This window comes from Prionailurus viverrinus, chromosome A2 (assembly GCF_022837055.1).
Source record: "Prionailurus viverrinus isolate Anna chromosome A2, UM_Priviv_1.0, whole genome shotgun sequence".
Classification (NCBI taxonomy): Eukaryota; Metazoa; Chordata; class Mammalia; order Carnivora; family Felidae; genus Prionailurus; species Prionailurus viverrinus.
Window position 1 is genome coordinate 151,467,782 of NC_062562.1, and position 25,188 is coordinate 151,492,969.

At 36.5% G+C, this 25,188-nt stretch overlaps 1 protein-coding gene across 7 annotated transcripts in view; it reads right to left on the reverse strand.

Moving 5' to 3' along the window:
• CNOT4 (CCR4-NOT transcription complex subunit 4) overlaps positions 1-25,188 on the reverse strand; it is a 147,156-nt gene that overhangs the window by 62,140 nt on the left and 59,828 nt on the right. For all 7 annotated transcript variants that reach the window (XM_047832543.1, XM_047832527.1, XM_047832533.1 and 4 more), the window contains exons 2-3: positions 20,882-21,147; positions 7,217-7,414 (exon numbers count right to left, since the gene is read on the reverse strand). In XM_047832543.1, the coding sequence (XP_047688499.1) occupies positions 7,217-7,414; positions 20,882-21,055 (372 nt within the window). In that variant the 5' untranslated portion in view covers positions 21,056-21,147. The remainder of the gene's footprint in view (positions 1-7,216; positions 7,415-20,881; positions 21,148-25,188) is intronic.

Here is a 25,188-nt window from a genome sequence, read left to right on the forward strand (position 1 = left end):
GGTATAATGTGTCCCCATTTTCATCAGTGTTATCCTTATAATGGGGACATAACCATCCCTCTTCAGTGAAAGGAAAATAGTTTTTAAAGCTTTCTAATAAATGTGACTACTTCCTAATTTACAATTTGTGTGGTTAACCTATAGGATATTATCAACAGAGTGTAAAAGCTCTTTTTTTATTGACCCACTATATGGAAACTGAGACTCACTAAATTTGGTATTACCCACCATGTTCTAGTATCTGCACTAATAATCAGTGAAATCTTACCTTCACAGTATTCTTAAACACCAAAACAATCAAACATCTTAACCACATTTTCATTAATAGATGATCCTTATAAAAAAGTAATTCTCAAAACAATGACCAAATAATTATGTATTAAACAGACAGAAACTCAAGAACAGACATAAGTAGAGACAGCTTTACTCATAAATCTATTGTATATAATATTTGATACATTAAAGTTACAAATTGCAAATACGGTAACAATGTTCCTCAACCTTCTAAGCTTAATGATGTATCACTGTATGTGTGTACTTATTCTCTTTGTGTTGATTTTGCGGTTTCTTGATTATCTCCTCTGTGTGTGTGCGTTTTTTTCCCTACTCTTTGCCTAGTAAACAACATATATGGGGTGATGGAAACAAATTTATTCATTTCTCTATTACCCGGTTACTTCTTTGTAGTTATTCCCCCTTATACCTGTGCCACCTCCTTTACTCCTTTCATTTTACTTTACTTACAGACTTCCTTGACCTGTGTTAATTTGACCAATATGTAACCTGATATAAAACTTCTCCCATAATTTCCAACTACTTTAAAATTAAATTTGGTTCTTTTCCTAGAATTTATCTGTAGACCTACTGTTCTTACAACCTCTACAAACAGCAAGCTCTCTCTCAAGGAAGTTTTCTGTGTGTACCTGTCCAAGTGTGTGCCAAGTATTCTTTCCAAACACTCTTAATTTGGTAACATTCTCACATACTTACAACTCAGCTAATGTGTTCTGTATGACAGAATCAAGACTTTGTGAAATAGTGTATGGCTGAGGTATCATAAATTCCTAACAGTTTTCAACTTAATTAACAATTATTTTTTTACCACATTTTACTTTAGGTTCTTACAAGTATAGGGCTGTTATGTTTTCTATAGCCAATTTTAATGGATTATGAGATGATACTTTTGGTTTTCGATCTTTTTTCCACCAAATCCCCTAACATATGAAACTATTAAGTGGTGAAGGCAATGGCCCTGAGGCTTTACACAGCAAAGTCCCAGGGCTGAGGAGCAGGGGGAAGAGTTTATTTTGAAAAGCTTCCTGGCTGGTGGAGCGTAGAACTGTATTCACTATTCCAGCTGGATGGATACCAACTCAGCGAAAGGCTCCACAGCCAACATACCTGCTTCAAAGGTTCAGGCTGGTCAGTTTATGCTACATCAGCATCTCAAATCACATCTGAGTTTATGGTCGTAGCTCTCAATGAAGGCAGCATTCAAGAGAGCATTTAAAAATCCGTGGGAGCTTTTCTTGGGGGAGGTTGTCAAAATGAACGGGAGGCAATACTTATGTTCAGTGCATGAGAACCAGGAATGGCTTACCAGGCTTGGGCTAGCCCTGCAAAATGAAGAACTGTCCTGCACAATTGCTGAATGTCCTATAAGACATTAATGTAGCTGAGAAGCCTATGTATAATTAAGTGAACCCAGAAACAAACTCCACATTATACATAAACTCAAAGTAGTTCCCTACAATTTTGACATATGTTGAATTTACAGGAAAGCAAATAATATGTAATTCAGGGAAGACTACAAGTGCTTTATTCAGAATTATACTAAGAGTTGTTTCGGAAAAATCACATCATTGGCATTTCATGGTACCTGAGTTGCCAATACAGATACCTGTAACAATCTGCATTGTGGGTGTCACATTCACAGTGATTCTACAAAAAATGTAAGTATTCCACTATTTTATTGTATACTTAACAATAGTATGTCCCAAACCTGAATATGCATATAAATCATCCAAGGATCTGGTAAAATTGTGTATTTGGATTCAGTAGCTCTGGGGCAGGGCCCGAGTTTACATAATAAGCACCCAGGTGATACTAATGCTACTAGCCCAGAAGCTGCACCTTGAACAGCAAGGTCCTAGAGTAGGGGTACCCAAGCTTTACATGTAGAAATAGTACTGTATGATTATTTTCCTCTTAATACTTTTATTTCTTTACTTCATGAAAGTCAAGGAGTGTTATAAAATATTTTTTAAAAAGTGGTTACTGGTTCGGATAAGAAAACCACTGGCTTATGGAAATAGTTTCTGGCCAATATTTGGCTACAAGACCTTCAACACAACATAAGATTTCTGTATAACTACACTGACATGTCACATTGGAGCCAGAATGATTATTTCCAAAGCACAGATCTAGCCATGTGACTCTGTTCTTAAGAACATTCAACAGGTTTCCACAGCCTTTAGGATAAAGTGCAAACTCCTTGGCGTGGTTAAAAACCCCTCATAATCTGTTACTACTTACCTCGCCAGCCTCATCTCTCACCACTGCACTCTAATCTTCCAGCAGGACTGAGATCTTTCTCATCCAGAAGCATTTGTATAGTTCCTGTGCCTGAAGCACTTTACCCCAAAGACAGCAGAAGAGTACATACCTCGCCAGCAAGATCGGGTGCTCTCTCTTGTGCCTCCATAGCCCTCAGTACTACTCACATTACAGTAACTGTTAGCTTGAAAATAAGCAGGGACCACGTCTGTATTGGTGTATACTCAGTGTCTTATACACTGCCCAGGGCATGGTACCCCATAAATGCTTATTGAAAACGCAACAATTTTAACACTGAACAAAAAGAATTACATGGATAAAGAACACCGATGGGCCTCAGAGTATTAGCAAATGGCCCTATGGCTGATAAGAAATGGCTTGCCCAGGCAAGGGAAATTTAAATAATTTAAACTTTCTATATTAAGTTAAATATTCTAGATTCTGTCTAAACATACAACTAGCAAAACAGTATTCTAGTGAATAAAAAGTATGGGGAATAGGCAGAATACCCTACATATCACATTATCCGTATATTCAATGTCATATATTTACTTCACAGTGAGCCAGCTTTAATACTAATATAGAATATAAAAGGCTCCATGACAGGGGCGCCTGGGTGGCTCAGTCAAATGTTCGACTTCGGCTCAGGTCATGATCTCATGGTTTGTGGCTTCGAGCCCCGCATCGGGCTCTGTGTTGACAGCTCGGAGCCCAGAGCCTGCGTCAGATTTTGTGTGTGTGTGTGTGTGTGTGTGTGTGTGTGTGTCTGTTCCTCTTCCCCCACTTGCTCTCTGTCTCTCTCTCTCAAAAATAAACATTAAAAAAAAAAAAAAAGACTACATGACAGAATTATAAATGCCCAATGGCATGCCAAATGTTTAAAAATGTCTTCCTCTAGGGGCGCCTGGTGGCTCAGGTGGTTAAGTGTCTGACTTCGGCTCAGGTCAGGATCTCATGACTCGTGAGCTCGAGCCCCGCATCGGGCCCTGTGCTGACAGCTAAGGGCCTGAAGCCTGCTTCAGACTCTGTCTCCCTCTCTCTCTGCCCCTCTCCTGCTCTCACTCTGTCTCTTTCTCAGAAATAAACATTAAAAAAATTTTTTTTAATAATAAATAAACTGTCTCCCTGTATATTCTTTGGGAACACAGTCAAGTTTTCATGGACACTACAGAGAAAATCAAAACCTTGGTAAACAGACAGAAGGATGAATGACCAGAGAAATGGATGGACAACAGACCAATGATCAGTGTAAAACACTAGAATAGGACCTTTAAGACCAGGGGATTAGAAGTGGCGGCGGGTGGGGGTGGGGGTGGGGGGGTGGGTCCTAGTCCCGGCTCTGCTATGAAACAGCTGTGTGATCTTAGGCAAGTCACTTAACTTCTCTATGCCTCAACTTCTCATTTGTAAAATAACATGGTTCTGTCTTTAAAGTCTTTTAGTTCCTCAAACAAGCTACTCTCTCAGACCACCACATACCTGGGACACACACTTGTCCTTATCTGCGGCCTAGGGAATCCCTAGTAATTCTTAATTATCCTTCCCTCAGGAAGGCTTTTTGTGGATATCTATAGTAGCCAAATCCCCTATTGTTATATGTTCCCCCAAAACTCTGTACTTCTCTGTTTATAAATGCTTAGCACAGTTAAAAGTACTTAAATTCTGTCTTCCCAACAGTTATTAATTACGACTGGGGTGCCTGGATGGCTCAGTTGGTTGAGCATCTGACTTCAGCTCAGGTCATGATCTCACGGCTCATGAGTTCAAGCCCCACATCGGGCTCTGTGCTGACAGCTCAGAGCCTGGAGCCTGCTTCGGATTCTGTGACTCCCTCCTTCTCTCTGCCCCTTCCCTGCTCATGCTCTGTCTCTCAAAAAATAAGTAAATGTTAAGAAAAAAAAAAAAGAGTAGAGACTGTGTCTGGCTTGCTGAACTACTTTATCTACAACATCAAAGTATCTAAAACAGGGTAAAAATTCAGAAGTTAATTTAGAAAATGAACGAATTAGGTTCCAGCAAATCCAAAATTTTAGCATTTAGAAGATAATTACCTCTAATCACTACCTCTAACTATATACCATAACTTCTAAAATAGTTTTTTTTTTCTATTTATCAGTAAGTGAATACATTTGACAATCAATCGTGGTATTAAGTTTTTTGAGGCAAAAAATTATTTTCAAAATAATCTTGAATTTTTCCTAAACTCTCCTGTTAATCAGAATCCAGGCAAATACAGGGTGCCTGGGTGGCTCAGTTGGTTAAGCATGCAACTTTGGCTCAGGTCATGATCTTGCGGTTTGTGAGTTTAAGCCCCGTGTCAGGCTCTGTGCTGACAGCTCAGAGCCTGGAGCCTGCTTCGGAGTCTGTGTGTCCCTCTCTCTCTCTGCCCCTTCCTTACTTGTGCTGTCTCTCTCTCTAAGAAATAAACAAACATTTAAAAAAAATTAAATTAAAAAAAAAAATTCAGTCACACACCAAATTGTTCATCATCCAAAAATAATAGGGAGCTCCTTTAACCTGAAAGTTACCACTAGCAATTTGAAACTTCAAGTTTTCTAATAAAGCTGACTTTAAGTTTTCCAAACGGAAAAGATTATACACACAAATTAAGAGGATGTGTTAAGATATTATTGTTTAGAAATGGTAGGATTGAGTGAATAAAACAGTGGTCTCTGGTCTTCCTAGGGTTTCAAGTGAAATAAATGAGAGAAACCAATGTTTAAAAAAATTCAGGGTCTTCTCACCAAGAACACTGATTTCAAAAGTATAAAACCAGTACAGTGATTTTTTTTTAAAGGCACATTTAGATTCATGATAAGGTGTCCTCTCTCACTAGTCACCACCTAGATTAATTTCTTTCTGTGTAACAGTTCTTCAGATTAACGTTACTGGAGTTACGTTTTGAAGTGGAAATAAGAAATCTCTGTAAGTAAATAGAAACAAATCACAGAATACAAAGAGGAGGCAGAAAACCTATAATCCAAACAGCAGACTGAGACTATGGCTTAATTTCAGCCAGCTTTTGGGCATTGCTCCCTATGTGCCTCCAGTACTATAGGTGACAGGACCCAGGATGTATTAACACAGTCAAGTACATGCATATCCAAGATTCGTCAAATCAAAATAAAAGTTCCATTCATTTACTGGAATACCAGTTTCAGAAAGCACAAGTAGACTCTAATCAGTAAGATCAGTAGGAGTAAACAGAGACAGATAAAGTAAAAAACTTGCAGAGGCAAGAAGGGCCCTTTTTTCTAGTTAGAAAAAAGACAAGAGTTGAAAGGCGAAGACAGAAGGACTGGTGCAAAGTTGGAGCGGTGTTCAAGAAAATGGTCACAAGTGAAGTGGGATTCTGCCTGCCTGAGGAATTAAAAAGAAAAAAGAAAGAACTGGCTGTTGAGGTTGAGTCACAGACCTGAAATGAGCTCTCATCCTTAAGAGCCATTGCTGAAAAGTCCTTTCCTGTGGAATTCTAGACCAACCCCATTGGCTTTGCAAAGAACCTGGTCTCCTGAAGGACTCATGCAACCCACTAATGCCAGCATCCCTGGACTTAGGTCCAAGTAATTCTGGAGTTGCCTCTATGTTTATTGCCAATGAGAAAAGCCTTCTTGGTAAGGTCTCTCTGACTTTCTCTTCTACTGATCTCGAAGCCCTTCACAACCTCAATTACACAGTAAACTTAATGTTTACACTCGTTAAATTTCATTCTTCTTGGGCCATTAGCCCACTTAGCCAAGTGTGAAGATTCCCACCTCCCTAAGCATATTCACTATAACCTCCCCTCTTAATGGGTACCATGAGGAATATTACTCCAAATTCTTCTCGAGGGGTACCTTTGGCAGAGCCCCCAAATCCAACTCTCTCCTACTCAAGTAAACACTCTGGCTGTCAATCAGCTTCTATCTGCCCTCCCATCAATCTAGTCAGCACCTCCTAATACATCAGAAACGAAAACTTAGCAGATATACATCCAAGGGTATCAGGGAAAGTTATGAGCTCAGTGTTACTCTTACGGCACTGATGGTGAAAGGAGAAAAAAGAGGTAATAAACAGAGGGGGTAATAAGGTCTGCTCTGCCTCCAAACACACACCACAGAACCCGGTCCATTATTTTCCTTCATCAAATTCTCCCTCTTTCCCTAAACTTGGCTTGAAATGAGTGAATAAAGAATGATGGTACAGCGTAGCAGTAGTTCTCTAACTCTTCTATAAGCAAGAATCACTACTTGGGCAGGATTAAAAAAATACAGCTCTCTAGTGGGTTCACGTAGCTGCATGCCCAGGGCGATCCTTACACAGCTACAGAAAAGAGGAAAGAAACAGAGTAGTCATGTCACACGCTAGCCATATAGCAATATAAGACAATTATCCAACTTTCACAGATTATTAGCACTAAAGGAGATTTTAGAGATTTAGCTCAACCACGTCGTTTTACAACTAAAGGAAAGGAGGCCAAGAAAGATAAAGACACTTGCCTAAGATCACAACTGGCCATTGGTTGCTTAGAGAGAATTAAAAAATCATTTCCCATTCTCTCCTAAGTTTTAATAATTTCAGGGAAATCCTGGAAATAGGCAAGGTCAGCTGTTATTTCCAAATAAGATAAGCAAAAAAGAAAAAAATGTCAGGTTGAGAAAGAAAACACAAGAGGGCTTACCTCAGGGTCTGCTAGGCGCTGAGACAGACCTACAACAAAGACGAGGTTTTTTTGTACAACACGTACACTAGCCAAATGTTTGCGATTTTCTGATATTTTCTGTTTTCTCTCATTCTGTTTCTGTTTTTTCTCATTCTTTATCCTCTGCAATTCTTCCTGGGAGAGTGGTTTATAAACTGCTGGGTCTTCTGGATATGGCTTTAAGCACAAAACAAAGAAGTTAGTATTAAATATGGAAAGACATAAGGTATATACATAAACAATGATCAAATTCTGGATGATGGGTATGTGGTTATTTGTTGCATCTCCCTTTTTCTCAATCTTTTTTTTTTTTTTTAAGTTTATTTATTTATTTTGAGAGAGCGAGAGAGAGAAAGAAAGTGCAAACAGGGAAGGGACAGAGAGAGGGAGAGACAGAATCCCAAGCAGGCTCTTCGCTGTCAGATGTGGGGGTTGGACTCATAAGATGTGAGATCATGACCTCAGCCGAGATCAAGAATAGGATGCTTAACGGACTGAGCCATGCAGGGGCCCCTCTCAATCTTTCAATTGCTTCAAGTATTATTTATTTAATAAATTTAAAATTATACAAGTTTTTAAAAAATATTTATCTTTTTAGAGCTTAGCACAGACTATTTTTAGCACTAAACTTAAAATACTCCAGAATTACAAAGGTTCTATAATTTAAAAAAATACAACGGTGGTATTCCGTATAGTGTCCAGCAGAGTTGACAGGAAAAATCAAACATCTAAAGTGCTGTGGAAGAGGCAAAGAGTAGAAGTTACCTCATGTAAACATGGCTTTATATACTATTTTCAATAAGCACTTAATGAAAACCTACTATGTGTTAGAAGATTAACGAAGTGCTTATTCTTCAATTCATTCTTAGAGGAAGATAAACGGGCAAATAAACAACAATCTGTAGGTTCTCTGGTTCAGGAGTTTGACTTTAGTTTCAACACTTATTAGCCATGTGGACTTAAGCAAGTCAATTAAATTCTATGTCTCAGTATCCTCACAAGCTGAAAATAATCTTAAAGGTGGGGGTAAAGATAAAATAAAGCAATTATTGGGGTGCCTGGGTGACTCAGTCAGTTAAGCGTCTGACTTAGCTCAGGTCACAATCTCTGAGCTCGTGAGTTTGAACCCCGCGTCAGGCTCTGCACTGACAGCTCAGTCTGGAGCCTGCTTCAGATCCTGTGTCTCCCTCTTGCTGTCACTCCCTGTTTGTGCTCCGTCTCTCTGTCTCAAAAATAAATAAACATGAAAAGAAATTCACAAAAAAATAAAGCAATTATTATCATGACTGGCACATAGTAATCCCTCAATAAATACTAGCAATTCCAATGTTGTAATTTTTTCCTTTTTTGTCATTATAATATTGTTTTCATTGCTACTGTTAATGCCAAAGCTAACGGCTGTCTGAGTAAGAGCTGTGGACTCACACTGCCTGGCTTTGAATCTTGGCTCCTCTTTACCATCTGAGAGACCTTGGCTAATTTATGTGACCTGCCTGCCTCAGTCATCCTTTCTGTAAAATAGGAATCACAGGACTTTATTAAGAGGGTTTCTGTAAGAGTTACAAAAGGAAATACATTAAAGTGATTAAGACTGTGTCCTATACATAAGCATTCAATAAATCGGTTATTATTACTACTAATAAAAAATAGTTAATAAATGGAAGACAGGACACATTAAATACAATCATATCTAAATGTGGATACCCAGAGATCCCAGAAATAGGAAATTGTGCCTATCAGAATACAGGAGTGGGGGCCAACAGAAATGATGACCTCCAGGAAAAAAGTAGGAACAAGGTACAGTGGAGAGAGTATTCAAAAGCTTGAAACCCTGCTATGCTTTTAACATAAAGGTACTTTTCATCTTTTCCTATGTAAGTAAAACACAAAAACAAATAAAACCCCTCAAATTTGTGAACACACTCAGATTAATGCTAAAGGCAATTGAGAAAGTGAGACTTTTCTTTACGTTCCTCAGCTTCTACTGGTAATATCAGAAGGTCTCCAAAAACCCTGTTCTTCAATCTTCAGACATTCTTAGTGGTCCTGCAGGATCTAAGCACCCATACCATTTGATTCCCACATTTAAAAATCTGAATCTTCCAGCTAATTGGTCCTATGTGACATACTCTAACTTCCTTGCGAGTGGGAGGCAAGTAAAACGGCTGACTTGGTAATCCATGACCCGAAGTCTGTCTCTAGGATGAAATATAAAGCTAGTAGTGCACATTTTAGGAGCTCAATAAATATCTGCCAAATGAACACCAAGCTACTCTCTAAAACTGAAAAGTTAGCAATGCTAATTTTCCTTTTTTAAAAGTCTTAACTTTTCTAGAGGTTTCACAAAAAGTAGGAGAAGCATGCATCCCGTGAGCGCTGCTCCACCACACACACACCACCGCAAATACCTCCTCAGCAAACCCAGGGACAGGAAACTTAACAAGCTGGTACGAAGAGTGGAGGAAGAGAGGTGGACTAACAATGAGACAGAGACACATAATCTGAATAGCTGCAGACAGTGTGACCTACAAAGTGAGCAACGATAGTACTGAAAATGATCATAAAGAAAAACACATCTGGTCTACTTTTTGACTGAAACACATACCCTAAACTTAATTTTCTAGAAATATAGCATCAGATGAAAAATTATAAGCAGGGGGGCTTTCTTTAAATATATTATTATATGTTATGTATCAAAGGAGTGTGAAGTATGTCACCTATGGAAAAGCAGTTTTAATGTGTAAAACATTTTTAATAGTGTTAATTTGATGATAAACTGCCAAACTATTAAGGTGGTTATTAAAGCACTTATTTTCTAATATAATATAATATAATCACTAACATATCACTTATTTTCTTTCATCTGTGTAGTTATGGTCCCACTTCAATTTCTAATGTACCTTTATGTCTCTTCTCTTTATTTTCTGATCTGACCTGCCAAGAATTTGATTATTTTATTGGTCTTTCAGAGAACCAGCTCTAACTTTTATTGAAATATTACTTTTTTCTATTTTACCAAATTCTGCTGAATCCCTGCGCTTCCACTATCACAATGTTTAATACTCTCTTTTGGTTTCTTAACCTGCAATAAGCTCACTCATTTTTGTTCTGTTTTCCAATAAATGTATTTACAGCTTTAACTTTTCCTCCTGCTAGAAATGATGTAAACTACCATATAAAGCTTTATTTTTTAACCAAAATCTTAAAAATGATAAATGATCTGCAGTGAGAAGTCCCAAGCCAATTTCTGTATAAAAGTCAAAATCCAGAGAGGTAAGGGTAAAGTCTTTGTAACAACAAATGGGGAAAGAGGGACAGCATTCAAAGCCCAGGGCCAGACCAAGATGAAGACTCTTTGGGGAGATCATCTCCATGTTAAGCTGAGACCCAGGCCTGCTAGTTTCAGGATAAGAACAAACTACAGAGAAGTCAGAACAAGATAAAAAAAAAAAAACAAAAAAACAAAAAAAACAAAAGGGGGATAGAAGAAAATCAGTTGTTGAAGGAGAAGTTGTTGAAACCAATCTTAGGAAGATTTGGATCCTGGAGACTTAAGGTCTTTATACTTGGCCCCACCAAAGACCATTATGCTTGAGGCATCCCTAATGGCAATGTTCACAGTATCCAGCAGAAGCCAAATCAAAGTCTCTCTAGAGGAGGGCAAATCTACCTTGGACCCTGGAGAACCCTACAAATAATTCAATGACAACAACCAGGAAGCAGGCAGGCATAGATAATGAAGCACATAAAGAAAACAACATGAACAACAACCAGTAGAAACATTCCTCACAGACTTTAGTGGAATTACTGGATACAGATTTAAAAATAATGCTTATCTGTTTAAATAAATATATGATAAACTTGAAAGTATGTTGCAGGGTATAAAAATCTATTTAAGATATACCAAGCATGAAAAAAGAACAAACATTACTTCTATAAAGGCAAAATTTTAGAATTCAATAGACATATTTAGCAAAAGGTGACCAAAAACAATTCAAACACAATATGAAAGATCAGAAGAAATCATCCATTAATGCATTAAGGAAAGAAAAAAAAAAAAAAACAAAAAAAACCAAACGAACAAAAAACCAGAAAGGAAATTAAGAGACATGGAAGGTAGTAAAAAAAAAAATATGAAAAATATTTAATCAGAGTCCCAGAAGAAGAAAGAGAATAAAGACAATATCTGAGGAGATAACTGATTTTTTTTTTTTCCCCCAGAACTAATGAAACTCACCAAGGTACAGATTTAAGAAGCCCTATAAACCCCAAGCAGGATAAATAAAAAGAAATACACAACTGAGTTCTTCTTTTTGGAACTGGTTAATATTTCCACTGTGGCCTAGGAGTCAATTTTTGTGTTCACTACACTTGTATTTTAAAGTTTTATACTAATTTGGAGTGCCTGGTTGGCTCAGTTGGAAGTATGTGCCTCTTGATCTTGGAGTCATGAGTTTGAGCCCCATGTTGGGTGTAGAGAAAGTAAATTAGTACTACAAATAAATAAATTAAAATAAAATAGGGGTGGTGCCTGGGTGGCTCAGTTGGTTAAGTGTCTGCCTTTGACTCAGGTCACGATCTCATGGTTTGTGAGTTTGAGCTCAGCATCAGGCTGTCTGCTCTCAACACAGAGCCTGCTTCACATCCTCTGTCCTCCTACCCCCAGCCCCTGCTCCTCTCCCACTTGCCCGCTCTCTCTCTCAAAATAAACTTTAAATAAATAAAGTTTTGTGCTAATTTGCACAAAGTTGGATGCATGTACAAACACACATATGCTTGCTAATTGTGTCATTCAATATTTTCCATTTCCCTCTATTTGGTCTACTTCATCTATCAAATTCTAAAATATAGAAGTTAGAAGTCTCTCCTTTATGAATGTGGATATAGTTTCTCCTGGTATTTATATCAGCTCAATATACTTCCATGATCTACTGTTAAATAAATAAAATTCCATGACTTTAGGGACCTTATAGCAGTAAAAATAATTTCTTCTTTTTCTTTTTAAAATGTGTTTGATCTTGATTTTGATTATGACTAAAACCAGTACTATTGCACTTTCTTTCCTATGATTTCCCTAGTTTCATTGATATTTTTCTGTGCATGTTCCTAAACAGTTCTACAAGGTTTACTGGGGAAAAAAGTAATCTCTCATTTTCTTCCTTCCCCGAACCTTTTCTTCCTTCCTTCCTCTCATTTTCTTGCTTCTCCCTAGAAATAATCCTGTTAGACTCTTAGATGATTATTTTGTCATTTACTATCACGTCATTAAATAAGATGCTTGTATGAGTGCTACTTGATCTTTTTAGTTCTAGATATTATCATATTACACAAATTGAAAGCTTTCTTTCACCCAGCCTAACCATACATTCCAACTCTACTTTCTTCTTTAACAAAGTATTTTTTTTAACTTTGTTAAATATTTATTTTTGAGAGACAGAGTGTGAGTGAGGGGCAGAGAGAGAGGGAGACACAGAATCCGAAACAGGCTCCAGGCTCTGAGCTGTCAGCACAGAGCCCAATGTGGGGCTTGAACTCGGGAATGGCAAGATCAAGACCTGAGCCGAAGTCAGATGCCCAACCGGCTGAGCCACCCAGGCACCATCAATTCTACATTCTAGCCTTCCACCCTCATTTGGGTTAGGTCAATACTCACAATTACATTATTATAAAGTTCAAATGTTATTTATATACTTCTACCTTCAGCCATGACACAGGAGATAGCAACAGACCAGGCCTACCAGCATAATCAACTAGAAAATGAGAAAAAATACATGAAATAACTGTTTTCAGACATCAAACAACAGGTACTGAACAGCAAATCTGTGTCCTCTGAGAGAAAAGAAGTAACATAGATGAACACGTTGAGTGTCTGTCCCAACTTTCTGCTCTTCCGGCACTTAGTAGACCCCTGGCTGGGCCAACAATCACACTGAGCAGAGGTGACAGTGATCAAAACCTGAAGAGGCTGAGGCAACTGAAATTTATGGGGCAAAATATCACAAAGAGGGAAATGGTCCAAAAAGAATTCCAGAAATCTGCATAGAGGAATCCTGTGACAGCTAGTTTCCATTGCCGGCTCTCCAATAAAGATACTCTGATAGAGTCCAGGTCAATAATGAATTTGGAGAGGAAATAAAACAGAAGTAATACCAACCACGTGTAAATTTTTTCAGAATATAGAGGACGAGGAAACATTTCCTAACTCGTTTTATGAAACCTGTATTACTGTGATATCAAATCTAAAAACAATGTAAATAAAACCACATATAAATACCTCTCATGACACAGACATAAAAATCTTTCTGAAAACATAAGCAAATTAAAAACAAAAACAGTAGTATATCATTATCAAATGAAGTGTATCCTTGGAAGGGAAGGCTGATGCAAAAATCAATCAACCTAAAGTACCATTTCAACAGAATGAAGGAGAAAACACATGATAATCTCAAAAGAAGCATAAAAGGCATTTGACAAAATGCAACACCCACTCATAATAAAAACTCAGAAAGCAAGGAAAACGTCCTCAACTTGATAAAAGCCATCTACAAAAAACTCACAGGCAATAACATACTTAATTGTGAAATACTCAACTCCTTCCCACTAAGACTGGGAACAAAGATACCTTCTATTCTTACCACTTTATTCCAATGTTATACTGGAAGTCTTAAGGCATCTATTTAACAAAATCAATTGTTCTATGTATGAACTGGAAAATCAAATTTTTAAAATACCACATGCCAAATCTCAACAAACATAAAATAGTTACAGGTAAATATAACAAAACATGCTATATACTACTCCATATGCTGAAAACTACAGAACATCGTTTTATAAATGTTTAAAACCTACAGAAATACAAAGATAAACCTTACTGATGAACTAGATGAGTCAACATTTTTAAGATGTCATTCTTCCTCAAATTGACTGGTTTATTCAATTCAAGCTCAATCAAAATCCCAGTAGGTTTTTTGGATAAAATTGCATACTAAATAAAAAGCTTATGTGAAAATGCTAAGGTCTTAGATGCCCAAAATAAATTCTATAAAAAATAAGTCTGTGGGGGTGCCTGGGTGGCTCAGTCGGTTAAGCGTCTAAATTCAGCTCAGGTCATGATCTCACAGTCCATGAGTTCAAGCCCCGCATCAGGCTCTGTGCTGACAGCTCGGAGCCTGGAGCCTGCTTCGGATTCTGTGTCTCGCGCTCTCTCTCTCTCTCTCTCTGACCCTCCCCTGCTCATGTTCTATTTCTCTCTGTCTCATAAATAAATAAAAACATTTTTAAAAAACATTAAAAAAATAAGTCTGTGGGTGGATGTGGAATGTATTCTAGAAATAAACTTACACATTTATGAGCAACTCATTTTTAAGAAAGAATTCAAAGATATTCAACAGTGAAGGAATAGTCCTTTCTACAAATGCTGCTGTAACAATGTATCAGTAGTGGAGGGAATATGTGAATCTCTACAACATATCTGAGCCATGTAGAATACCATTACTTTCCTTTTCCTGCACAACTTTTGTTTGCTCTGATTAGATCTGTATATGTTCATTAGTAATTCAACCACCAAATGTCCTCCAAACGTTGCAATGGCCTCACAACACATTTCTCTTTTAAAACACCAAGTGTCCTCTCATTTTTATCTTTTTGTAAACCGCCGCCCCTTGCAAATTTCTGATCTGCCACATTTTGAGTTGGCTGTCCTTATATGAGGCACAGCTGCCATCTCTCCTATCATCTCAGGAATCCCATTGTAGTCTCTCTCGTGTTTGATTACCTCTTTGCTTTATCACACATACTCTCTTCATTTCTTCATGTTGGTGACGCGTATTGTGCAGTAGATTCCTTAGAGAATCTCAAGAGAGAGATGCACGGAGGGTAAAAAAAAAATTTTGAGATCTTTCAGGTCTGAGAATGTCTTTTCATGTACCTTCACAATTAACAGACAGATAAGGAGTTCTAAGGTGAAAATAAATTTCCTTCAGAAGTATCTTCTAGCTTCAAGACTTGCTTTTGAGAGTTCTGAAATGATTCTGATTCTGGATGGTCATGTGTAACCTACTTTTTTCCTCTTTGGGAGCTTGCAGACTTCTTTGTTTTCAGTTTTCTGTTATTTAAAAATAAAAAAAAGTTTGTGCCTGACACTTGATAGGCCTTTTTAATCTGAAAATATGTCCTTTGGTCCTGGGAATATTCTTCAATCATATTTTTGAAGATAACTTTCCTTCTGTATAACTGTGGTCTATTTCTAGAACACTAACTTATTTGATATTTAACCTCCTGGATAGATCCTCAAATAAAGCTCTCTCTTCTCTCAAATACTCTACCTCCTTTGTCTTTTTGCACTGTTTTTTAAGAGATCTGCTCAATTTCACCTTCCAACTCTATCCTTATTTCTGCTATATTTTAAATATCAGTAACAATGTTTATCCTTCACTGAATTTTTTCAGACTATCTATCTTGTTCTTATTTCACGGATGCAGTATCTCCTATTATTTCTGAGATGAAAATAATAACTTTGACAAAGTTCTCATCTCCTTGGCCATTATGGTTTCCACTGTGAGTCAGTGTTGTATGATGCTGCATCAGTACCTGTGTTCCCAGGTATTTTTCTCTGAAATGCTGCACTAAAAGAACATACAAAGGCAGTCTAAGGAATGACCAGGTAGACTGTGACTTTGTTTAGGGAAATACTAAGGTCCTTCTGAACCCATTAGGCTCAACAACTAGGACCGAACAGAAACATTAAACTCTCCTAGTTTTTAAAACCTACCCACCTCTCTGCTTCTCAAAAGTATTAAAGCAAAGTGGACCTTTATGCAAACAAGCAGGTTTCATTTGTGAGTCCAAACCAGGGCTTCCTTCAACGAACTCCTCACCTGCACTTCCAAGTTTATATAAATCATCTCAATTTGCCATTTCACAGTGTGGCCTCTACAGGCCACTTTCCCAGCAGAGTTGGGCTATGTGTGAATGGCGGCTTCCTGGACTTCTACAAGCCTTGGCAACACTGTGCTCCTCTGCGTTAACACAACCGCAGAGGCTAGTCTCTAGAGACATACAGACTTGCTGGTCCCTGAGATGGGCTGCTTCGTAACCACAGGTGGCACGTGGGCTCAGCACACTCTCTGGCAAGGCTCAGCCGGGTCTCAGACTCCAAGACTCTCCGTGGTCTGCACCGGCTGCTGTCCATGACCCACTCCGGCCGGAAGACAAGTAGAAGCCAGGTCCAGTAGTCAGGAGACCAAGCAGAAGTCCCAGCAGTTGTGGTTACGTTAAGTCAACAAGAAACCGAAAAACTTCTTCCGGGTCTGACTTAACAATAACCACCCCAGCTAAAGATTATAACTTGGAAACCCAAAAGGAGGTTGTCTCACAATTCTTTTTTTTTTTTACTTTTGGTTTTTGAAATTTACATCCAAGTTAGTTAGCATATATTGCAACAATGATTTCGGGAGTGGATTCTTTAGTGCCCCTTCCCCATTTAGCCCATCCTCCCTCCCACAACCCCTCCAGTAACCCCAGTTTGTTCTCCATATTTATGAGTCTCTTCTGTTTTGTCCCTCTCCCTGTTTTTATATTATTTTTGTTTCCCTTCCCTTATGTTCATCTCTTTTGTCTCTTAAAGTCCTCATATGAGTGAAGTCATAGGATTTTTGTCTTTCTCTAATTTCACTTAGCATAATACCCTCCAGTTCCATCCACGTAGTTGCAAATGGAAAGATTTCATCCTTTTTGATTGCTGAGTAATACTCCATTGTATATATACACCACATCTTCTTTATCCATTCATCCGTCGATGGACATCTGGGCTCTTTCCATACTTTGGCTCTTGTCGATAGCGCTGCTATAAACATTGGGGTGCATGTGTCCCTTCGAAACAGCACACCTGTATCCCGTGGATAAATGCCTAGTAGTGTAAGTGCTGAGTCATAGGGTAGTTCTATTTTTAGTTTTTTGAGGAACCTCCATACTGTTTTCCAGAGTGGCTGCACCAGCTTGCATTCCCTGTCTCAAAATTCTTTATGAGAATTCGCACCCTTAGATAATCTCTCATCTTTTCTATGGATCCTTTCTCGTGATCTCAGCCAGTATTATTTTGTAAATAACATTCCATATGCTAACCCTCAAATTTATATTTCTATAACAGAACCAAACTTGAATATTCACCAATCTATCCAATATCTCCACTTAGATTTCTAATAGAAACCTCAAACTTAACATGTCTAAAATTGAATTTCTGATCTTCTCAAAAAACCTATTCCTACAGTCTTCTTCATCTCAATGGCCATCCTTTACTTAACAGTTGCTTTAGTCCAAAACCTTAGTTACCATTTCTTCTACTTGTCCTGTATAGTGAATATCAAACTTTATGAATCTTTGTATGTCTGGAAAATGTTTTGTTTTTTTTTTTTTAAGTTTATTTATTTTTAGAGAGCGAGTGGGGAGGGGCAGTGAGAGAGAGAGAGAGAGAATCCCAAGTGAGAGAGAGAGCCCGGTGTGGGGTTTGGTCTTACAAATTGTGAGATCATGACCTGAGCAGAAATCAAGCGCCACCAAGGTGCCCCTGGAAAAACGATTTATTATGCTTTTACATATGAATGAAATTGACAATTCTTCAAAGTTATTCACCCTCAAAACTTCGGGGAAAAAAATTCTCTGTAAAACAGAAACAATGGTATCAGTTTTATTCTATAGTCTATGTATTTTTCTCCCATAATCTTTTAGAACTTTGTCTTCTAGATATTAAAAATTTCACAATTATATAAATAGATGTTAACATTTTTCAGTCATCTTGTCTCAGACTCACACAGCCCTTCTAAGGACAACTGCTTTTCATGCGAAATTTTCTTCTAGTGGTTCTGTATTTCTTCCCATTCATTCTTATTTCACTGTTTCTGTAGCTTCTCTTAGCAGATTAGAAAACAGTGTATCTTTTTTATGCTGCTGAACTTTTCTTTCATGCTATTTTCTATCTTTTTTTTTTTGTTCTATATCCTGCAAAAAAAAAAATACTCAGCAAGATCTTCCAACTTAATTTGTTATTTTTTTTTCTTTTCAAATTTTTATTTAAATTCTAGTTAACATACATTAATTTGTTCCTGTGTTCACTCTGTTCTTAGCCCACCCATAAGATTGTTCATTTTCAGGATCTCTAATTTGCTCTTTAAAAAATGTTCCTTCTACATTAGATATGCCATTCTTTTTTATCTGTTTGAGAAGCATCAGTGACACTTTTAAATGTTTCTTTCTGTTGGCTTACTTATGGTAGGTTCTTTTATTTACTGCTTTTTTGTGCTCTCTTTCATAATGTTGGTATTCCTGAAATATCTGTTAATTCTTGGTTGTAGCAATCTTTACATGTAAGAACTCTGTCAACCAGTCTATAAATGTTATTTCTGTTTACTGCAGGATGCTCTTTTGTGACTGCAGAGAGGACAAGGTGGTGGTATATCAATAATTCATCTTCTGAGCATAGGAGGTCTTAGTTCCTCCAGGGTATCTTCATCCACCTTAAGGCTCTGACCCAAATTTATAACCAGTGTTCCAGAGAGAGAGCATCTGTCTGTGCTACATGGCATAAAAGATGGGCTGGATCCATATGCTGCTTCAGTGCAACACTCAAGCAACCACACTGATATTTTCCTTAGGATCGTAAAGGCATCACTACTCTTACCTTTTCTCAGCAGCCTTATCTTGAGTACTTGTTGAGCTAATGTTTCTTTCTTAAAATTGATCCCAATGGTCTACTGTCTTTCAGGTTCTCCACACTTGCTTGTCTTCCCAGAAAGGGACCCTACTATTGATAACCAACTTTGCTAAAATTATTTTATTTTATCTTTAACATGTTTCTACTTTTTTCTCTACTTTCTAAGAATTTAAGGTGATTCTGGGTAATCCCTTAAAACTGAAGTGAACTTCTTTGAAATCTCCCCACATAACTGATTTTTCTCTAATGACAACTTAACAATTGGACTTTCTATTAAGACTCTACTTCAGGGGCGCCTGGGTGGCTGAGTCGGCTGAGCGTCTGACTTCGGCTCAGGTCATGATCTCACGATTCATGAGTTCGAGCCCCGCGTCGGGCTCTGTGCTGATGGCTTGGAGGAGCCTGGAGCCTGCTTCGGATTTTGTGTCTCCCTCTCTCTCTCTGCCCCTCCCTAGCTTGCACTCTGTCTCTCTCTCTCTCTCTCAAAAATAAATAAACATTAAAAAAAAAATTAGAAAAAAAAAAAAAAAGACTCTACTTCACAGCACACCAAAAGAAAAAAAAGAGAAAGAGAAAGAGATAAACTTAATGAAGTCAAAAAAATTCACAAGCCTTATAGTTTTGGGCTATACTAAAAGTCACCACTTTCAACAAAATAGTTCAGTACAATTATCTTCTAACGGAATGACCAGGAACCAATTTTTAAAATATGACTAAATGTTTAAAATCTACTAACACAAATTTATTATAAACTTTGACCAAAGCTAATATTAAGGTTTCAGTTACTTTTCATTCACATTCTTAAAGTATGTTAACTATACAAAAAGATATAATATATACATTATAAATATCTATTACAAATGTTATATATACTATATACAAATAAAGTATATATATAATATATATGTAATTATGCATATTATTTAACACTTAAATAGACCTAACCTTTTTTCATTCATGTAATATATACTGCATGCCCACTAGATTAAAAAACAACAACTCAATAATGCACTGCCTTCTGAGACATAATTCCTCTGGTAAGGAAATTCAGAGATAAAATAAATATCCTATTTATCTAAATAGATAAATCTAAAACACATTCCTGCTTTCTTGAAATTTGGTAGTAATGAACACAAGAGCTCTTTGAAATAGGTAAACAGTGAAGGAAGTTTAAATCATACTAACAGACACCGGAAAACAAAGGCAAAAGAAATAGATATTTGCATTAAGCCTTAGGTCACCTTCAAAATAAAATGCAGCAATCCTACTCACTCTATTAAGTCACTCACTACACTGTAACTATTATGCCTACTTATTTAAACAAGACCCAGAAAGATTAAAACTCAGAGAATTTTTTAGCCTTATATTTGAATTTCAAACCTACTGCCCACTAGCTGATGATACCTGGGGACAAGGTACTTAAAAGGCCTACTTTCAACGTACAACAGAAACAGCATTACAGACTCGAGTTATCATAAGGACTCAACAAATGAGTAACCATTACCTTCTGAACCAGGATTTCTCTGTCATTTTAACCCATAACCTCTTTTAGTAAGCATCAAACCATCTTCCCTATTTTGTACTAGAAAATTGAAGTGAATTTCCACCCAGACGAAAGTGTTTTTTCCAATTTCACACCATCCTACCTAAATCCACTGCCTCCCTACTCCTAATTCTCTTGAACATCCAGTGCCGTGGATCTTTTTAATCTCTCCAGATAGGAAAACTAAAGGTTAACCAGATAGATAATATGACTTTACCAAGGTCATACTATTTCATTGTATCTTAAAAATATAAGGCTACACATAAAACCGCCTGATGTTTGTAGATTCTTTTAAATCTACTTACTCATTAGGTTAAATAAATAAATAAATAAATCTACTTATTCATAAGCATGGGAGGAAAAAAACTACACAAAGTTACTCTGAAGTATTTACCTTTCTACATGCAGGACAAAGCCCATTTTCATCAGTGCGAATTCGATGCCAACAAAATCGGCAAATCTGATAGCCACAGGTGCAAGGGAAAAAGTTGATATCATCTATCTCCAAGGGCTCCATGCAAAGAGGACATTCCACAGGGTCTTCCTTCGCATCAGGACTGCGAGACATCTTCACGATTACTGAACAGCAGCAAAAGTTTATAATAACTTAAGGGAGAAGGAAGTTCAGCACTGAGAACTAGACTGTAGAACTTCAAAGACCTGCATGACAAGAAACAAAACATACTGTTTACTACTGAAAATGGCATTTCAAGCATCAGGAATCATATTATCAAAAAATTTGGAAAATATTAAACAAATTCTGCTATCATCTCAGAAGAGATTTCAGAATGGAATTCTGAAATTTTTTTTTTTTGAAGGTCAAAATAAAGTCTAGCATTATTCACCTTTTGGATTCAATATAAAAACAAAAGAACTTTCTTTTTTCTACATCTAGTACTAAATCACAGCACATTTTAGGGGAATAAATAATACACATCCTTAAAATACACTTTAAACAGTCTTTGACCTAAAAGTTAATAACACTGCCAACATAACTGAAGGAGTATTATAGTATTCTAAAATGTGTCAGAAAATAATTATGTTTACAAAATAAACAGAAAAGGTTTCAGTCATCTATAATTACATGTTAATATCAAACCTTTACCACAGAAAACAAAGACCTGAAAAATACGCCAAAGAACCCAATGTATACAACCAAATATGCATATTATGTCAATGAAAATTTCTGGTAAAATAAGCACATAAAAAGCATTTCTATGGTAAAGCTACAAAATTGTACAAAAAACAGGAAGGGGGAAAGAACCAAATAGATTCCGTATTCCAAAGTCTTTTAAAAAATTAAATAATTTTTAGGGGTGCCTGGGTGGCTCAGTCAGTTAAGTGTCCAACTTCAGCTCGGGTCATGACCCTGTGGTTCATGAGGTCGAGCTCAATTCGGGCTCTGTGCTGACTGCTCAGAGCCTGGAGCCTGCTTTGGATTCTGTGTCTCCCTGTTTCTCTGCCTCTCCCCTGCTCATCCTCTTGTCTCTCTCTCTGTCTCAAAAATAAATAAAAACATTAAAAAAAAAAAAAAACTAAAAAAAATTAAATGATTTTATATTTAAAAAATAAAAAAAAATAAACTGAGATACTCTATAAATAGTGGGTTTCAATGTGAGTTTTCTACATACCATAAAATTTCAGAATATTAAAAACCGTAACATCTGAAGGGCATTTTAGAAAATGATTTGGTAATTTTTCTAAGATGTATTCCTGACAATGCCTGTGACTTCAAAATATCTCTGCATCTAGAAAAGAATTATTTCAAGTGTTCCTTTTGACATGAAAGTCTTCTCCAAGGCTAACCCTGTAAATAAAGTCATTTTTAGAAAGGAAAAATAAATAAATGAATAAAAATTAAATAACTTATTGGGGTGCCTGGGTGGCTCAGTCAGATGACTCTTGGTTTACACTCAGGTCATGATCTCACAGTTTGTGGGTGTGAGCCCTACAATGGGCTCCAGACTGCTTGGGATTCTCTCTCTCTTCCCCTCTCTCTGCCCCTCCCATCTCTCTCTCTCAAAGTAAATAAATAAACTTAAAGAAAAAAAGAATTACTAAAATTAATTTATCTCTTTAGATTATGGACAATTGAAAATACCTGGGTAATAATCTAGGTTAAAGTCAATGGTAAATTAAAACATTAGGTTGAAATCGCTATTTTTAACAGTATGCAAAATATAAGTCAATGCCATCTTTATCAAAATAACTCAGGTTTGTTGTTTTTTTTTTTTTTAAACATAATTCAACAAACTGATTCTAAAGTTTACACATAAAAGAGTAAATGCATACAAATTGCTTTGAAACTTCTGGGGGAAAATGAGGGAATTTGTGCTGTCAGATACTGAACTGACTGACTACAAAGGAAAAGTAATTTTAAAATATGATACGGAAAAAAAATAAAATTTTGATATGGGAACAAATACAGACAAAAAATCAATGAACCTAAATAAAGACTCTAGAAACAGAACCATGAATTTATGAGATTTTAATATTTGGTAAAAGTGACAGTACAAATCAATATAGCAAGGAGAGACCAGTTTAAAAAGCAATAATAAAATTCTGTTTTATCTATTTTAAGGAAAAAAATGGTATATATCTATTCTATTATCAAACCCGAATCATCTGTATAAAGATCCATACATTGAAATAAACAGACTAAAGTATAAGAAAAAAAATAGAATTTTTAAAAGTCTTGTGATACAGAAGGTCTTCCTAAGCGAAAACAATAATTCAGAAGCCTTAAAAGATAGATTTAGCAATGTAGAAAGAAAACAAAAAAAATTAAAGGTAAGCAACAGAGTAAAGGATATATTCACTACATATAATGAAGTGTTAGAGTCCAAAATATTTCAAAAAGCAATTTTAAAAAGGCAATTAAGTCAAACAAAATAACGAGAACAGAAGATGATGAGTAATTCACAGAATTACAAATTAATTACAACATATGAAAAGATGATCAATCTCTTTAGTTAGTAAATAGGGAGACAACATTTTCCCCCCATCAACCTATCAAAGAAGATAGTCTCCTCAGAAAGTAAAGATTATCACTGATCTAAATTCTTTGCAGAGGAAATGAGAGCACAAAGAGTACCTTGCCTTAAGTTGCACAGCTATCAAGTGGCGCAACCTAGATTTATTCCAGGAAGTCTTAGCCCCAGAATCCGTGCTGTTAACCATGCCTTCACACCACCTTAGAATCTATCCTACAGAAATACTTGCACCTGTGCACCTAAGTACTTTGCTCTGTGATTTGCAGCTGTTCCTAGAGAACTGCAAAGTAACAGTCCATCAGCTGGGAAATCATTAACTAAATAATGATATAGCCATAAACTGAATATATCAAATCAGAAGCTATTACATACAGTTTTGAGTTTTTAATTTGTAAAAGCAAGCTGGAGACTAACCAACACAAATATACAATTACTTTGATATAAATATGTAAATCCTGTATGTGTATATATTTGATGTTTCTCTAAGAAAATAAAGCACATAAAAGATTTTACACAAAAGTGTTACCATGTCAAAAAAGACAAAATGGAGGTAAGCAGGAGAGTTTTTTCCTGAAATTAATTTTATTTTCAAAATTTTATTTTAGAAAAACCTATATTATCTGATTTGTTACAAAATATTTTTGCATTTCAAACACAAACCTTAAAAAAAAAAAGGAAATTACTTTCATCACCTTTTGAAAAATTAAGTTAAATCTGTCTTTTAATAATTAGAAGGAAAAAAATGAAATACTTTCCTATCATTCTATACTTTAAAATAAAAGTTTTTTTTTTTTTAAAAGACAGAATACGTATTTATAAACAATTCAGGAATCCTGGTTTGCAAGAGCCAATTGTGTCACTATCAGTTTCTTCATATAGAAAATGGGGTTTAGAACTAATTTCTAACAGCTCCTCCAACTTGAATGTTACAAACTGTACCTGTAGAAAACACACACTCAAACACTGGTTTCACCAACAGGAAACTAATCAAGGGGTGCTATCTACACTTCTAATGTACTTCTGACGACAGGACATTACTTTCATAACAATAGCTTACTCAAGTTTCAGTGGAGTAATTTATGGGATGCTGGGAAGGAAAACAATACACTGGGATTTATGAATTGAAAAGCTTTCTAGAGTAAATTACCATAAATAAAACATGACATACTGAAGTTTGCTTTTTGATTGCTTCTGTTTCATAAAAAATTTTTAAAAGTCTGCGACAGTATGTATCTTCCAGTTTAGAGGAAAAGGGACAAAACAGCAAGAAGTCCCTTAAGATGATTAATACAAGTGCAAGTGCATTTTATACACTTCTAGTACCATGGAGATGTGCCCAAGTAATCATATAAATGGTGAAATCTAAGAGGGAAGGCTAATGTGGTAGAACATTGGAATATAAGGTAAAAGAACAGATTTCTGCCTCATCCCTTCCACTAAATAGCTATATAATCTTGGATAAGACACTCAAAAGCCGTAGGATTCAATTTTTTCATCTGAAAAATGCTGAGATGCAAAATTAAATGAAATTTCAAGTATAGAGAAATTTCCGTTAAACCCACTGAACTAAGCTTTAAAATTTTTTTGAATGTTTATTTTCAAGAGAGAGAGACAGAGACAGAGACAGAGTGAGTGAGCAGGGGTAGGGGAGGCGCAGAGAGAGGAAGAGACACAGAACTCTAAGTGGGCTCCAGGATGTGCTGTCAGC